This window comes from Pinus tabuliformis, chromosome X (assembly GCF_031772625.1).
Source record: "Pinus tabuliformis cultivar Carrire ecotype Pingquan chromosome X, CPIR1, whole genome shotgun sequence".
NCBI lineage: Eukaryota > Viridiplantae > Streptophyta > Pinopsida > Pinales > Pinaceae > Pinus > Pinus tabuliformis.
In genome coordinates this window covers 425,374,767-425,391,708 of record NC_142308.1, presented here as the reverse complement: position 1 = coordinate 425,391,708, position 16,942 = coordinate 425,374,767, and the positions used below count along the sequence as shown (strand labels likewise).

General features: G+C 40.7%; 1 protein-coding gene across 1 annotated transcript in view; it reads left to right on the top strand.

Annotated features, from left to right (window-relative positions):
* Positions 1–1,356: 1,356 nt before the first annotated feature.
* Positions 1,357–16,942, top strand: part of LOC149140388 (uncharacterized) — a 28,032-nt gene continuing 12,446 nt past the window's right edge. The window contains exons 1-2 of the mRNA XM_089450967.1: positions 1,357–2,005; positions 2,089–2,230. Coding sequence (XP_089307093.1) covers positions 1,357–2,005; positions 2,089–2,230 — 791 coding nt within the window. The remainder of the gene's footprint in view (positions 2,006–2,088; positions 2,231–16,942) is intronic.

The following is a 16,942-nucleotide window of genomic DNA, read 5'->3' as shown; positions in this document are numbered from 1 at the left end:
TTTACATTTATTTATATTTATTTTATTGTTATTATTTAATATTTATGACTATAATAAATTATTTAATAAATTATGACTGTAATAAATTATGATTGTAATAAATTATTTCACTGTACATACATTTATGATTTATTATTTAATATTTACTAATTTGTTTCTAAATTCTGAGTGCAATACAAATTAGTAAATTACTAATTATAATTTGCTGATTTGAATTTGTTTCCATTCTTTTTGTGCCCAGGTTTAAACTTTAAATTCCAGCTCAAAGTTTAAAACAAAATGCCGAGGGTTTTGGATTCTATGTGGGAGTTTGGTGAGCCTGATGTTATACCTGAAACTGGGGCGGTCAATAGAATGTATTTGACTTGCAAATTGTGTGGAAAGCATATGTCAGGAGGCATCAACAGATTAAAATTCCATTTGGGGCAAATTCCAGGCCAAAATATTGAACTTTGCAAAGAGACAACTCCAGAAATCATCCGATGGGCCATTCAATCATTGATGGATAAAGAGGAAGGAAAAGACACCAGGGCAACACTAAGAAACCAAATTGCAGGGGGCTCAAGAGTGGGGGGAATTGAGAGTGGCAATGTTTCTACAGCAGCATCACCTTCCTCACCCATGGGTACATTGGGTAGTGGTACTCATCCTTCTATCTCATCTTTTTTTGTTCCTAGAACAGCAGCTGGTTCACAACCTGGGATTAGATCATCATTGAAAAAAAAGGAAAAGGCAGAAGCTGACAAGTTGGTCAGTAGGTGTCTTCTATGGAGTGATGTTCCCTTCAACATTGCCAAGACAAACCCATTCTACCAGCCTATGTTTGATGCTGTTGCTGTCGTTGACCCGGGGTACAAAGCCCCCACCTTTGCAGAGTTGAGAGGGCCTCTTCTTCAAGATGAAAAGACTGAGTGCACTGCTAGATTGGCAGAGTTTAGGGCATCATGGGAGCACACTGGATGCACAGTCATGTCAGATGGTTGGACTGACCAGAAGGGTAGGACCCTTCTTAACTTCTTGGTTAGTTGTCCCAAGGGGACAATGTTTATGAAATCTGTTGATGCATCTGACCACATTAAAGATGCACGTTTATTATGTGAGTTGTTGGACCTCTTCATTCAGGAAGTAGGCCCAAGCAATGTTGTCCAAGTCATAACGGACAACACTGCAAATTATGTTGCAGCTGGCAAGATGCTTATGGAGAGGTATCCTAACTTGTTTTGGACACCTTGCGCTGCTCATTGCATTGACTTGATGTTGGAGGATATAGGTAAAATTCCTACTGTGAGGGATATTGTTGAATCATCCAAGAGCATAACAAAACTTATTTATAATCATTCATCTGTGCTTAGCTTGATGAGAAAATTCACCAACAAAAAAGAGTTGGTGCGGCCTGCCATTACACGATTTGCCACTTCTTTCATATCTCTTCAGTCTCTGTTGAATTCTATGTGGGAGGTGAAGAGCATGTTTCTCTCAGCGGAATGGCGTTCTTTATCTATTAGCCGCAAATCGGAGGGAGAGGGCATATGCAGACTAGTTTCATATGATCAGAGCTTTTGGGCAGGAGTAGAGGAGGTGTGTGCCATTTCAGAACCTTTGGTAAAGGTTCTTCGGTTGGTTGATGGAGAGAAGCCCGCAATGGGCTACTTGTATGAGGCCATGGATAGGGCCAAAGAAGCCATCCGTGCTTATTGTGCAGATAAGGGAGACGAGGGGTTGGAGAAACAACAGGTCATATGGGGAGTGATTGATCAGCGATGGAACAATACCCTCCATCGCCCCATTCATGCTGCAGGTGTCTACCTCAACCCTGCATTTTCTTATGCTTGTGGTTTCAGATTTGATGCCGAGGTGATGGATGGATTCTTCACTTGTGTCGAGAGGATGGTGTCATCTAGGCGAGAACGTGAGGAGATTTCTAAAGAAATGGAGGTCTATAGGATGGGAGGTGGCACATTTTGTTTTGACATGGCTATTCAGAATAGGACGACCAAAATGCCAGGTAAGTTTCAGTTTGTTTCAAATTTTCAAGTTTAGAATTTCAATGTTTTTTTTTATGTTTCTCATTTTTCTTTTAACTTGTAGATGCTTGGTGGACAAGCTATGGTGCCAGAGTACCACATCTCCAAAAGCTTGCCATTCGAGTGCTCAGCCAAACATGCAGTTCCTCTGGGTGTGAGCGCAACTGGAGTGTATTTGACAAAATACACTCCAAAAAACGCAACAGGTAAAAACTAAAAAGATTTCAAATTAAATTTTTTGAATTCATTTGATTAATTTTAATATTTAAATTTTCTAAGTACTAATTTACAATCTATGACCCTAATACAGATTGGAATCCAAACGCCTCAATGACATGGTATACGTCTACTACAATCTTCGATTGTGGGTGAGACAGCTTCAGAAACCTACTGATGTGGAAGCCATCTCATTGGACAATATTGATACCACCGCTGCATGGAGAGTCGAGACTGAGAGGCCAATCTTGGACACGATCTCGGATTGGTTAGGTGTGGATCTAGAGGATGTAGCAGTTGCAGAGGGGGGAGAGCTAGAGATAGAGGAGGAGGAGGCGGAGCAACATCAGGGTCAGGAGGCAGTAGCAGAGCTGGATGAGGATGCTGAGGAGGAGGTGACACCATCTAGGGTGGGCAGCAGCAGCGGCAGCGTAGCACAGAGGCCACCTCTTCCATCAGCTTCTAGAGGACGATTGAGTCCATTTCCTTTTGTATCCTCAGGGGCAGGGTCTTCTTCCTCTAGAGGAAAAGGCAAAGCCATTCCCTATTCCCGTAAAAGGGGAAGAGGATCTCAGTGACTGATTAGTGATTACTTGATGACTTTTAGATGACTCATGATGTACATTTATTATATTTTTTGTTGATATTTTGACTCTTGAGAGTTGAAACTCAGACAGGACTCAAAATTCAGGAGTGGATTCACTATTTTGATATGTGATGCAGCGCTAGACTTCATATACATATTATATGTTAGCTTTCTTTACATGTTTATGTGGAAATGCATTTATTTGATGTTGTGGATACTCTAGATGTTAAAAAAAATTAATAATTTTGTGTTTTTTTAATTTTGCCGACTTTTTCGAAAAACTCCCGACTTTGCCGAGTTTTTCAACTTTTGGACCCTTGCCGAATTAATCCCGACAACGACTTTTTCCACATTGCTCTAATCCACAACAAAGGGAGCCCTAATCCGCAACAAAGGGAAGGCTCTAATCTTCAGCAAAGGGAGCTCTAACCTCAGCAAAGGGAAGGCTATTATCTGTAGCTAATGGGAGCCCTAAACCACTGTCAAGAGGAAGCCCTAAACTGCTGTGAAGAGGAGCCCTGAGTCAAGGCCTTGGCCGCAGCATAAGAAGGATTTCATCCGCAGCAGAAGGGACCTTATCATAGCATGAAGCAACGTGGGCATGGATAGCAGCAAGACAGGGAAGCCGCAGTCACAAGGAGGAGAGATTCAGGGCTATATATGTATGTGTTTGAGTGCAGGTAAGTGTTGTCAGCTTGCCCGAGTTCATGAGGAAAGAAACATTGCTGTTTGGGTATCATTTGGGAAGGCGGAGTGCTACAACTAGATGTTGTGCTACGCTGCAAGCCACAGCACACAACTGAGGTTGTGTCAAGGACTGTCAAGGGTGCACAACACCTTCAAAGGGCAGCGTGGCATGAGGGAAAGCTCTTCAAGATAAATCACAGTCCTAAAAGGACTTATCTCCTGACTGTGTGGTAGCCCTAACCTGAACACAGTCATAACAACAATGGGCAGCAATACATATGATCAATATTGCTAGACATAGGTGTTGCAATGGGACAACATGGCAATGATGAGGTATTATAGCATGCATGGTAAAACATGATGCAACATGGGACAACTGCGAGCATGAAGAATCATGGAGAGCAGCCGCATGGTAAAGCATGGACAACTGCAAGTAGAGTGCTGTATGGGACAACAATATGGTACTTGATGCAGCTAGGACACAAAGCAACAATGGTGTATCAAGCACACGGGCAGAGCATGGTGCAACCGTGGCACTAGGTAAACACTGGGACATCAGAAACATAAGGTCCAGTATTGTGATGATGGGTGCAGCATGGTGTAGCACGATGAGGTGCAACATATGGACAAGATGCAACACATGATAGGTGAATGAGTCACCTTGGAGAATCAGTTGAAGCAACATGTCTTCAACTGATCTCATGTAGAGATAATATATTAGTCGAAGTATTGACTTCTGTTGTAAATGTACTATCTCTCTCTCTCTCTCTCTGCTGAACTATTGAAGAACATATAAGAAGAATTGATCAAGGGTTTCCCCACATTGGGGTTTGTCCCTGGCTAGCGCCACATCTTGTGTCCTCTTGTCTTGGCTTGTCTTCTGCGATTTATGTTTATGTTCTATCTGCAGTTTACTTTAATGCTGATGTGATTGCTAAAGATATTGAGCTAACTGTGAAAATTGAAATAAATTGCTCTAAGCATAGAACATACCTAAACTTAACAGAAACAGAGCCGTGGGTGTTTCTGTGGAGTGTCTTGGGTTATGGGTAATCGGGGCAACTTGACCTGCCCCCATCAACTCTCTTCCAAAACAAGGGAATCCAGAGGCTTTCACCTCCACCCCAGATCAGTCATCCAACTTAGCAATAAGGGAATCTAGAGGTTGACACCTCCAACCTCAAATCAACAATGAGGGAATTCAGAGGTCAACACCTCCACCCTCAACGAAATCTAGAGACTTATGTCTCCACTTTGAAATCAACAATAAGGGAATCCATAGATTGACACCTCCACCCTCAAGGGAATTCAAAGACTTATGTCTCCACCCCCAAAGCCCATTCGCGACTATGGACAATACCCAACCGGGTGATCGCTACCAACCTAGGTAGTGTTTTGTCGATGGAAAGATTGGGGATCCAAAGGTTATCCCACCTCTCCCAAAAACAATATATATAGTTTACGGGCCCAGTCAAGTAACAAACACGTATACATATACGTGTGGCGCCAAACCACATACACAGAGCACAAAGTTTAAACACACCTTATGACATGGTACAACATATACACATTTACACATGTATGACACATGTATGTACATACAAAGAATAAGGGCATCCGGAGGCTAATACCTCCACCCCCTAATCAATACAGGACTTTGAATCTTTTTTCGAGCTTCAACTATTGCACGACAGGAGTCAAGAGCACTTGCTCCACCTGGATGTCTTTTCCTCGTTGTACCATATGTCTCCATCATTCTTCCACAAGAATGACTCTCTGACAACATCTTAGTCAAAATGGCATCTTCATAATAATGTTTATAATATATAAGCACATGTACAAATAAGATTAGGGTTTGTAACGACCCATATAAACTGATCCACTATATAAAGTTTTAAACTTTATAATAAAACAAATATGATGAGTTTTAAATAATAAATATGTTTAAATCTTATAAATATAAATTTAAGACTTTATAACATGTATAAATTTAAGACTTTATAACATGTATAAATTTAAGACTTTATAACATGTATAAATTTAAGACTTTGTAACATATATAAATTTAACTTATAAAATATATAATTTAAGGCTTTATAACATATAAAAAAATTAAAACTTTAATAAACTAGACTATATACTAAAATACCAAAAATCAAAAGGACCCTTATACAAAAGGGGGCGCTTAAAGACCAACTGAATATTTATAACAGAGCGCAGAGGACAGTTGGAAAATATCTAAGAGCCATCAATGCGTGGAAGGCGGTGGCTGCAGGTAGGAGGGCGGCCATCGCCAGGCCCGTAAATAAATAGCAGAGGCCTGAACCGAGAGAAGGGGGGGAAACAAGAGAGGAGCAGAAAGAACCAGGAGCAGAAATTCACCAGGAGAAAACCAGGAGGAAGTTAATTATCCATTGGAAGAGCTTTAAGCTGTTTGAGGTTATGGGCACGGAGGGACAGAGAGCTTCTGGTGTGAAGTTTTCTGGATTGAGCAACTAGGTTTGCTCAATCTGGCTGGGTGGTATTGGTCTCCCGGAGACTGGATCAAAATAACCACGACATCACCAGCAGAATCAGCAGCAGCACCAACAGAATCAGCCGCAGTTAAGGTAAGTACAAATTTAAATTCTTCAGGCTTTCTGTATTTCAGATTCTAGTTACTGTGTTTGGTCATTACAGATGGTATCAGAGGGTGTTGTTCAAACCCTTTTCGACCTTACAGGCCACAATTTGCTGTTCTGGTATATAAAGAATGAAATTGATTTAAAAAAAAAAAAAAAAAACCCTCTACAGGCTGTCGTCTCTGTATTTCATTCACTGCCCTTTTCTGCAAAAAAAAAATCTTTTGTGTCCATTGTGAACCGTCAGCGCAAGTATCGAACTGGAATATGGAGTGAACTTGAACCCTGCAAATCCGTGTAACCTTCCCACGGTATACGCCCGCAGTTATCGTAACCGTCAGCCCTGTTTTGATTTACACTAATCACCGAATTTACCATGGCGCGTTTGTTATAACCGCCAAAGTTCTGTACTCTATTGCTCTCGATCTGCAGACGTCCCTTTGTTACTTTCTTTTAATAGTTCCTTCTTTTATGTTTGCGGTATGGATTTGAAATGGCTGCAAATCGAGCCTCTGTTCGATGCCGTGCCCTCTGTTCGATGCCGTGTTAAGCAACCAAGCCAATTCGGTGGGTTAGACTTATCCTTCCATTTTCTGCACATTTTATTTAAGTGCCAAAGAATTTAGGCCGGGGGACTTCTTAGTTTCCTTCACCTGGAGTCGTTTACTCGTTCAAAAATCGGGGTCGCTTCCTCAGACATGGCCGCACTGCCCTTGTCTACGCACAAATTTAGAAAGTTGTTACCGCTTTCCCTCTATTGGAGTTGTGGTGGTGGGGATTGAACTTGGAACTTTTGTCTTTCAAAAACCACATTCCTCTATTCATGAAACTATTTTCCTTTCTGTCTATTTATTTTAGCTGACGCGACCGATAAACATACCTGGTATAATCGAACACGGTGTGTCGAGCTTCATTTTTGTCTGACGTGTACAGTAAGACCTGGTAACGAGCCACGTGTTCAAGAAGCGAAGTGTTCGATGTGTCGATTTATTCGTCTGACGTTTACGGCAATCGGCGAGATCGAGCCTCAATAAACGCGAGCTACAACAAAGAAGTGTCGCTGTAATGTGTTACTGTGATGCGATATTAACGCCACAAAGCGATGTCATTATAAATCCAAAAGTGACCCTACAAAGTGTGACGTGCCACAGAGAACCGATTTCGATGTCACAGAGTACATGATGTGTTGTTACGTTTATTACGCTGCCAGTGTGTCGTGGTAATTTCTACTGATCATCAGAGCGATGACAACACATCTAGATAAGAGTCGCTTTAAAAAAAAAAAAAAAATACATCTAGATCCATTAACAAGCCACAGTGAATATAATGTAGGTCATAACAAAATACAAGCTACGGAGAACAGAGCGGACCACATATAAATGCAAGATATCGCAGGAAATTAGAAGGCCTCTGATAGCATTCACCATGTTGAACTTTTGCTTTTGACGTTGAAGAGTTACACCATGAAATGTAAGCCGGAAAATTTCCTGTAGAAGGGGACATATTAGAACGTAAACTCTTATCATGGGGACACCCAACGAATAATCATACCCACAACCCACTAGCTGTCCCGGCCATACAATATCATATTCCTCCTCAACCATATCTTTGATGAGGTAACACCATCAAGGTAAAAACAATTTAATAAAATATAACTCTAAATGCAATCTTCCAAACCAAAATAGTTGTTCTAAGTGTCACTCCAATACTAAAATTCATTTGAATGCAAACAAAGATGTTCTTAATTTCCGCTGATTCATCCGTAGGTTACAACGTTGTGAATATATGTGAAAATGTTTGGGCCGGAACTTCCAAAAGTTACCTTGATTAATACTTCACTATTGTTTGTTATTATCTGCCTATTCAAACCTAAGGGACTATAAAACGTTACATAGTTTAGTTTAATTGGGGTTTAGTATTACATTATAGCTATTAATTTGACTCTGTTTATTTTAGTGTACAATTCATTCACATATTCATCAGTACAACTTAGACCTATAATGCTGTTTGTATCAGTATAGATAACAGTCTATTAATTAAGGTAGGAGATCATATGCCCAAAATTCAATAAAAACCAGTGAGAGAGATCCAATTGACAACAGAATGTGATCTTCAAGCCTCTTTCTTCAAACCTTTGCTCTGCAGTTGCTGGCATGGTATCTCATTAAAAACCTGGGAACCAAGTTAATGATTCTGGGGACATCATTTATTATCCTTTTTTTTTTTGCTTGAGGTGAATTACTTTTGCTAAAACTGATAAGTACCTACTCCTCATTCTTTGCACCAGACCCTTTTAAAATAAGACTCAGTAGCTCTTTGGATTAAATCCATATCCAAGTAATATATTCGGGAGATATATATATATGACCGCCCTTAAAAGTAATAGTCAGATTGAGGTATGACAAGTATGTTACCAATGAACATTATAAACGAGACATCTAACATTTTCATTTTGTGAATGTTAGTAGGTAAATAAACTTTAGATGTCTTACCTTAGGGGCTAATAAACATACACTTCTGCATTAGTCATATTAGGATAGAATACCCTGCATTAGGACAAGGAGGTCGCGAGACCACCCTCCTTGACCTCGGTACCAGTAAGATCCGCCTAGCGGGTAAAAATAGCAAAACTATACCCGTTTATAAATGTGATGTTGCAAAGAAAATTGTGTGTTAAAATTCGGTTATCCACCTCAATTTTTTTTTTTTTATATATATAAATTTTATTATGTGTTCAGGGACCATTACCATGGTAAGGACGTATGAGCGACGACGACGTGACCAGGCAACATCATCACCATTAATGCCGCCACCGTCGCCATCATCATCCCCATCACCTTCGTCACCACCAAGACCACCGTCAACATCAAACGCTCCAACGCCAGAGTTGACTATGATAATGAACTCTTTGGAAGCCTTATTGGAGACATTAAAGGAATCAACTAAGGCTAAAAACAAAGAAGAATTTCAGCATGTAGCCACCAGTTCAGCGGAACCAAATAATTTGGAGCCCAGAAGATCGAGAGAAGACATCTCTAGAGAGCTTCAGAAAATTAGACTCCCGGAATTTTCGGGAGGTCGAGCTGGTGAACGCGCTGAGGCATGGTTGGAGGGGATGAGCCGGTGCTTCAGGTTAAGAGAATATTCGCCTTCAGCAAAAACAAAAATTGCCGTGTTTCAACTAAAGGAAAGTGCCTTGATTTGGTGGGGAAATCTGGAAAAGCAGCTGCACCTTACATCGGATAATGTTCCTTGGGAACTATTTGAGGAAAGGTTCCGCGCAAAGTATTTACCTCCATACTTTCAACAACAGCAAGCCAGAGCCTTTCATACACTAATTCAGGGAAGTAAAACGGTGGAAGAGTACGAAATAAGGTTTATGGAGCTGGTAAAATACATTCACTACTTAGACTCTGATGAACGTCAAGCTGAACGCTTCATATTTGGGTTAAATCCTCGCATCAGAGCCTTGGTGAGTATGTGGAAACCATCATCTGTAGCCGAGGCAGTCGAATGTGGCCGTTATGCAGAAGAGCACCTTGGAATCAAAAAGGATATGGAGCCAGCAGGGCCTTTACAATCAGGATTTCCAGGGAAGGCTCCCAGGAACCTTTTCAGAGGAGGTAGCTCGAGGCCACCTTACGGTAACAGGTTTACCCCGAGTGTGGGGACAAGAGTTCCCATGGCAGTAAACACTATAGCCGCGGAATCGTCCAACACCAGACCTTGGGCATCGCGAGGGACTACCGGTAGAGGAAGGAGTGCGAGAGGAATCAGCATGGGAGGACACGGCTCATTCTCTAGAAATTCTCACCTTGATTCAAGAGGATCAGTGCAGCTCAATTGTTGGGGATGTGGGGGGCCGCATTTCCAGCGTAACTGCCCAGAAGCTTCATCGAATATATTGCATAGGACTGGGAAGGAGCCGATATCAGCCAATCGAAGTAATCATAGAATTCATGCAGTAGTCAACCACGACCAAGTAGCCCATCAATCCACTGTAGTGGAATCTTCAGGTATTATCAATGGCATAAAACTCAAAATCTTATTTGATACTGGTGCCACAGATAGTTTCATTTCGTCATATGCATTAAACAAATGTGGGTTGGCAGCTCGTAGACAAAATGATTTCCACCAAGTGGAAATGGCCTCAGGAGAACTCCAAACTGTGGGCTTGAGTGTGGATCAATGCAAAATTGACCTAGGGGTCTGTTCGACTAAACTAAAAGTCTATGTCACAGCCTTAGGAACGTATGATCTTATCATAGGTATGGATTGGCTAGAAGCTCACCAAGCTTGGGTGGACTGTTATGGAAAAAGGATTCTGGGCATAAACGACAAGGGAGAAGTAATCCAAATTCAAGGAATCAAGAGGGAAGTTTCTTTACGCTACATTTCGGCAATGCAAGTGAAGCGTTGTTTAAGAAAGGGTTGTCAGGCTTATGCAATTCACGAAGTAAGCCAGGAAAAAGGGCCATCCTTAGAACAATATCCGGTGTTAGCCGAGTTCCCGGATGTATTTCCAAAGGAACTACCTGGATTACCCCCGGTAAGAGAATTGGATCTCACTATTGAATTAAAGCCAGGTACCCAACCGATCTCTAAAACGCCTTATAGAATGACAGCTCCAGAACTTCAGGAATTGCAAATCCAGTTGAAGGAACTACTCGATATAGGGCTTATTCGGCCCAGTACCTCACCTTGGGGCGCTCCTGTAATTTTTGTGAAGAAGAAAGATGGATCCTTAAGATTATGCATAGACTATCGAGACTTGAATCGAACTACAGTAAAGAATCAATACCCTATGCCACGAATCGATGATCTTTTCGATCAAATGAAAGGAGCTGCTGTCTTTTCAAAAATTGACCTTCGATCAGGGTATCATCAGCTAAGGATTTCTGAAAATGATATCTCTAAGACTGCATTCCGGACACGTTTTGGGCATTATGAATTTACTGTGGTACCATTTGGGTTAACAAATGCGCCAACCGTATTCATGAATCTTATGAACAGTGTCTTCCGTCAGTATCTTGATAAATTTGTACAAGTCTTTTTAGATGATATTCTCATCTATTCCAAGAATGAAGAAGAGCATGAAGAGCATTTGCGGATAGTATTGTCCTGCCTTAGGGAACGTCAGTTATATGGAAAACTATCCAAGTGTTCTTTTTTCCAGGAAAAGATTCATTATTTGGGTCACATCATATCAGGTGAAGGGATTTCTGTAGATCCTGAGAAGGTAAAAGCGATCATGGAATGGCCAATACCGAAAAATGCACATGAGATACGAAGCTTTATGGGTTTAGCAGGTTATTACCGGAGATTTGTGGAGGGATTCTCCAAAATCGCAAAGCCAATAACAACCCTTCAGCGTAAAGGTGTTAAGTATGAGTGGACCGAGGAATGTAATAAAGCATTCTCTGAACTCAAAAGACTACTCACCAGTGCACCAATCCTAAGAGTCCCTGATATGGGCAAAGACTTCACGGTGTGTACTGATGCATCCAAGCAAGGGCTGGGTGCAGTGTTGATGCAGGACAAGGGAGTGATAGCTTATGCTTCCAGAAAGCTAAAACCTCATGAAGAACTCTATGCTACTCACGATTTAGAATTGGCCGCTGTAATGCTAGCTTTAAAGATCTGGAGACACTATCTGGTGGGACGAAATTTTACACTTAAAAGCGACCATCAAAGTCTACAATATTTGTTCACCCAAAGAGACTTAAATGCCAGGCAAAGGCGATGGACTGAATTCCTAAGTGAATATGACTTCGGAATATCATATATTAAGGGAAAAGAAAATGTAGTAGCCGATGCTTTAAGCAGAAGACCCCGGATATTTTCTCTCATACTCATTAAAGTGGATTTAAGACAACAAGTACTGGATCGTCTTATAAAAGACAACTGGTATTTAAAGGTGAGGGCAAGTCTTGAGGGAATTAAGGCAAAAGAATCTAAATTTGAGGGTTATGAACAATGTTCCACCAAGGTTCCGGGACGAGGGGGCGAGGGAGCGAGGGGGCGCGGGAGCGGCCTATGCAAAAGCTCCCTACCATTTTTTAGGAAACGTGGGGGAGCGTCACGGTCTTAAAAATTTATAAATATAAAATATAATTTATTAATTGAGTCCACTATGACAATTTGGTTTGAATTGAAAAGCTGCAAAGCATGATCATTGATATGAATATCATTTGACATTATCCAAATTTATAATATCATATAAAATAATAAATTTAAAATTCTAATTCAGCTTGGTCAAATTCTAATTTAGATTTTGGTCAGACAAAGGAAGAGCTTCAGCTTGATAAGGTAGCCACTGAATTCTGTGAAAAGGTAAATGAACAGATCAGGAACACTGCATTGGCAGTAGAAGGGGCAACTACAATGGGTTGTCCAGCTGTATTGGATCCAACAGCTAGAAAGTTTGTTATATTATATATAATATAGACAGTACACCATATGCTGAAAGAAGAGTTTTAGTTCCAGGAGAGATGAGAAGATCACATGAAAGAGTTTCTGACAGTTTACTATCAAATGACATTGACTGCAGGATGACCATCTGAAAACCAACTTGGGTGACCAACGATGGCATGGATAATTTGTCTACCTTATTAGAGCAATGCCATGCAGTTCAAACTTCAAACTAGCAGTGTATTTCAGGGGTGAAAATAATTTTCAGACCTGAGAATTCAAGCTGACCCACTGTGCTCTGTGTAAATTTTGTAACTGTATAAATTCATATATAACGACAGTTCCTGAGATTTCTTGTTGCCCATAGTATTTTGTCATGCTTGCAGTAAACGCATGTTAGTCTATACTCCACCCAATTATTTCCCACATGACATAGGTGCTGCGTCCATAGTTTGTATGTCAAATGTCATGCAAATTAAAAACACAAACTGAATGTCTCATATTCTTTGCCTGTCACTCCAGTTATCCCCCCACTGTAATCCAGCCATCACTTGAGAAAAAAAGGAGAAGTTTTAAAAGGGAAAATTCATGTACGTGCTATATGGTCCAACAAATTTCCATGATACTAACCCTCTAAAATAATGCTTGTTCAAACCAAAAGATAGCACAAGGCGTTATCCCCATACAGAACATGAGTAGCTTTGTACCACTTTAGGTCTATTAAATCATAAACTATAAGCAAGGCCATTTTTTTGGAGCGTGGGGAAACGTCCCCTCAGGGAAGGGAAACGTTTCCCTGGCACGTCCCCCCGAGTTTCCTCCATTTTGGGAGCGTGGGGAAACGTCCCCTACTCGTCCCCAAGTCCCCGGAGCGCGGGGGAGCGAGGAAACTAGACCCCTAGGGGGGGGGCGAGTCCCCGTGGAACACTGGTTATGAATTAGAAAGCGATGGGATCCTACGATTCCATGGAAGGATGTATATTCCTGATGATAAAGATCTTCGTAATACCATCCTTGGGGAAGCCCACAAAGCAGTATATTGTGCTCATCCTGGAGTAGGGAAAATGTATGCGGATACCAAGAAACTCTTCTTTTGGGCAGGCATGAAGCGAGATATCACTCAATTTGTTGCAAAATGTTTGGAATGTCAGCAAGTAAAGGCAGATCATTGTCACCCAACGGGCCTCTTACAACCCCACGACATTCCTATGTCTAAATGGGAGACCATTTCTATGGATTTTATCACTGGACTACCTCTTACTTCTCAAAGACACAATGCCATTCTGGTAGTGGTGGATAAATTAACAAAAAGTGCCCATTTCATTCTGGTAAGAGATACTTACGATGTTGCTGACGTAGCTCGAGTATTCATAAATGAAATTATCAGATTTCATGGAGTACCTAAGAAGATTATATCCGACAGAGATTCGCGATTCACTTCCAGATTCTGGACTTGCATGCAAACAGCCTTAGGTACTCAGCTAAATTTAAGCACTGCTTACCATCCTGAGACTGATGGGCAAACTGAAAGAGTAAATCAAGTACTTGAAGACATGTTGCGAATGTATGTGATGGATCAGCAATCACACTGGGAAAAGTATTTACCCTTAGTCGAATTCGCATACAACAACAATTACCACAGTTCGATTGGGATGCCTCCGTTTGAAGCTTTATATGGCAGACCTTGCAGAACACCGTTAAGTTGGGACAGGTTAGAAGATCGAGTGATAATAGGACCAGAATTAATCCATGAAATGGAAGCTCAGGTCAGACAAATTAGGCAGCGATTAAAGGAAGCACAGGATAGACAAAAGAGTTATGCTGATACTCACCGAATTGATAGGAGGTATGAAGTAGGGGATCAGGTCTTCATCCGCATCAAACCAAATAAAAGTACTATTCGATTCGGAAAAGGGACAAAGTTGTCACCCCGATTTATAGGACCGTTTAAAGTCGTGGAAAGAGTTGGACCTGTTGCCTATCGTCTTGCCCTGCCACCTCACCTGCATAGAATTCATAATGTATTTCATGTTTCTGTATTAAGACATTATATAGCTGATCTATCTCATAACCTCCAGTGGAAAGAATTGCAGGTATCGGATGAGGGAGTCATAACGGTCGAACCGTTACGTATACTGGAACGTAGAGTTCGACAGCTGAGGAACCGTCTGGTGGACCAAGTTAAGGTCCAATGGGACAAGTATAGTCCTGGATCAGCAACTTGGGAAGATACAGAGGACATATGTCAGAGATACCCTAATTTATGTCCATTTTGAATAACCTTACACTATGTTTAGTATATATTTACTTCACTACAGTCAGAGACTCAGAAACATTTTGAATGATTATGGATAAACATGAAACTTTATGGCATAATATATGTTTAAATTTCTGCTGGTACATGGATACCAAAATGATATATGTGGTTCATTTTACTGAATTATAGTTGTTAAAGTAAAGACATTTATTTATAGATCGGATTTATTTATTTTGTCAAATATGATCAATGGGATAGAGATCAGGAAGTGAATACATTCTAGATGAACGTCAAAAGACATGCATGGAATATGGCACAATATGTTGTATTATAGTATCATAGGTGAATTCATAAGGGAATAATATGTGAGTTATTTTGAATATGCTGATGCACATTTTACGAATGCATGGATAAGCGTCTGATTGCAGGTAATACATAGTTACCGGGATGACCACGTGACGACAGAACCTCAGAACAATTAAAGCTCAAAGTGATCCGATGATAGGTTAGTAGCCCTAATTCTACTGGGAGGGGTGGAGGTGTTACCCACCGTTTATCCTCCGAACCCTGGAGTCATGGGAGGACTGTGCGAGTCACGCTCCCCTAGACGTGTGATGATGACTGCCGGATGCCTACTGGGAATCAGGTCGGTATAACCGACGCTGTCACCTTAGAGTTTATGAATGGTCAGGTCAGTAAAACTGACGCCATGGCATACTCTGGTAGAGGACGGATAGGATGGGAGCAGAAGAGATTAGGAAGGATAGGATGATTTTAGAATAGCTTGGGGACCTGGATAGGAAAAGGTCATGTCCATTAAAACCTTCAACCTAAAACTCTAACTTCGGGACGAAGTTTTCAGAAGGGGGAGTGTATGTAACGACCCATATAAACTGATCCACTATATAAAGTTTTAAACTTTATAATAAAACAAATATGATGAGTTTTAAATAATAAATATGTTTAAATCTTATAAATATAAATTTAAGACTTTATAACATATATAAATTTAAGACTTTGTAACATATATAAATTTAACTTATAAAATATATAATTTAAGGCTTTATAACATATAAAAATTAAAACTTTAATAAACTAGACTATATACTAAAATACCAAAAAAATCAAAAGGACCCTTATACAAAAGGGGGCGCTTAAAGACCAACTGAATATTTATAACAGAGCGCAGAGGACAGTAGGAAAATATCTAAGAGCCATCAATGCGTGGAAGGCGGTGGCTGCAGGTAGGAGGGCGGCCACCGCCAGGCCCGTAGATAAAAGCAGAGGCCTGAACCGAGAGAAGGGGGGGAAACAAGAGAGGAGCAGAAAGAACCAGGAGCAGAAATTCACCAGGAGAAAACCAGGAGGAAGTTAATTATCCATTGGAAGAGCTTTAAGCTGTTTGAGGTTCTGGGCACGGAGGGACAAAGAGCTTCTGGTGTGAAGTTTTCTGGATTGAGCAGCTAGGTTTGCTCAATCTGGCTGGGTGGTATTGGTCTCCCGGAGACTGGATCAAAATAACCACGACATCACCAGCAGAATCAGCAGCAGCACCAGCAGAATCAGCCGCAGTTAAGGTAAGTACAAATTTAAATTCTTCAGGCTTTCTGTATTTCAGATTCTAGTTACTGTGTTTGGTCATTACAGGGTTAAGAAAATTCCCTTTTCACCATTTGTTTGTCCATCATTCCTATGGACTCAATCAGCCTACTTGGCTGTCATATCATATTTTTTTTTTTTTTCTCTCTCCGGATATACCTGTTGCCCTATTTCTGCCAATAGGATAATCAATAGGATAATCATCAGTTGCCACACAGATTGACAAGGTTGTACATAAACCAGCATTAGACAATTGCATGCCCTGTACGTAGAACATCACTTGCAGCTATACTTGGCAACCTTTTCTAGTCATCTGGAAATCCCTTCACACCCTCTTGAACAATAATCATGTTATCAGAGTTGATATAAGTGCAATTGGTTGAAATGAACACTAGAGGGCATAACCAGATTATGCAATTTGATTATTACTTTGTGCTAGAGGCAGTATCTACTTCAATACAAAGCAGTATTGTCAATGGAGATATTTTGCCAATCATTGCAATCTCGATCGTAACAGCATACCAGCAATCTATTTTACAGT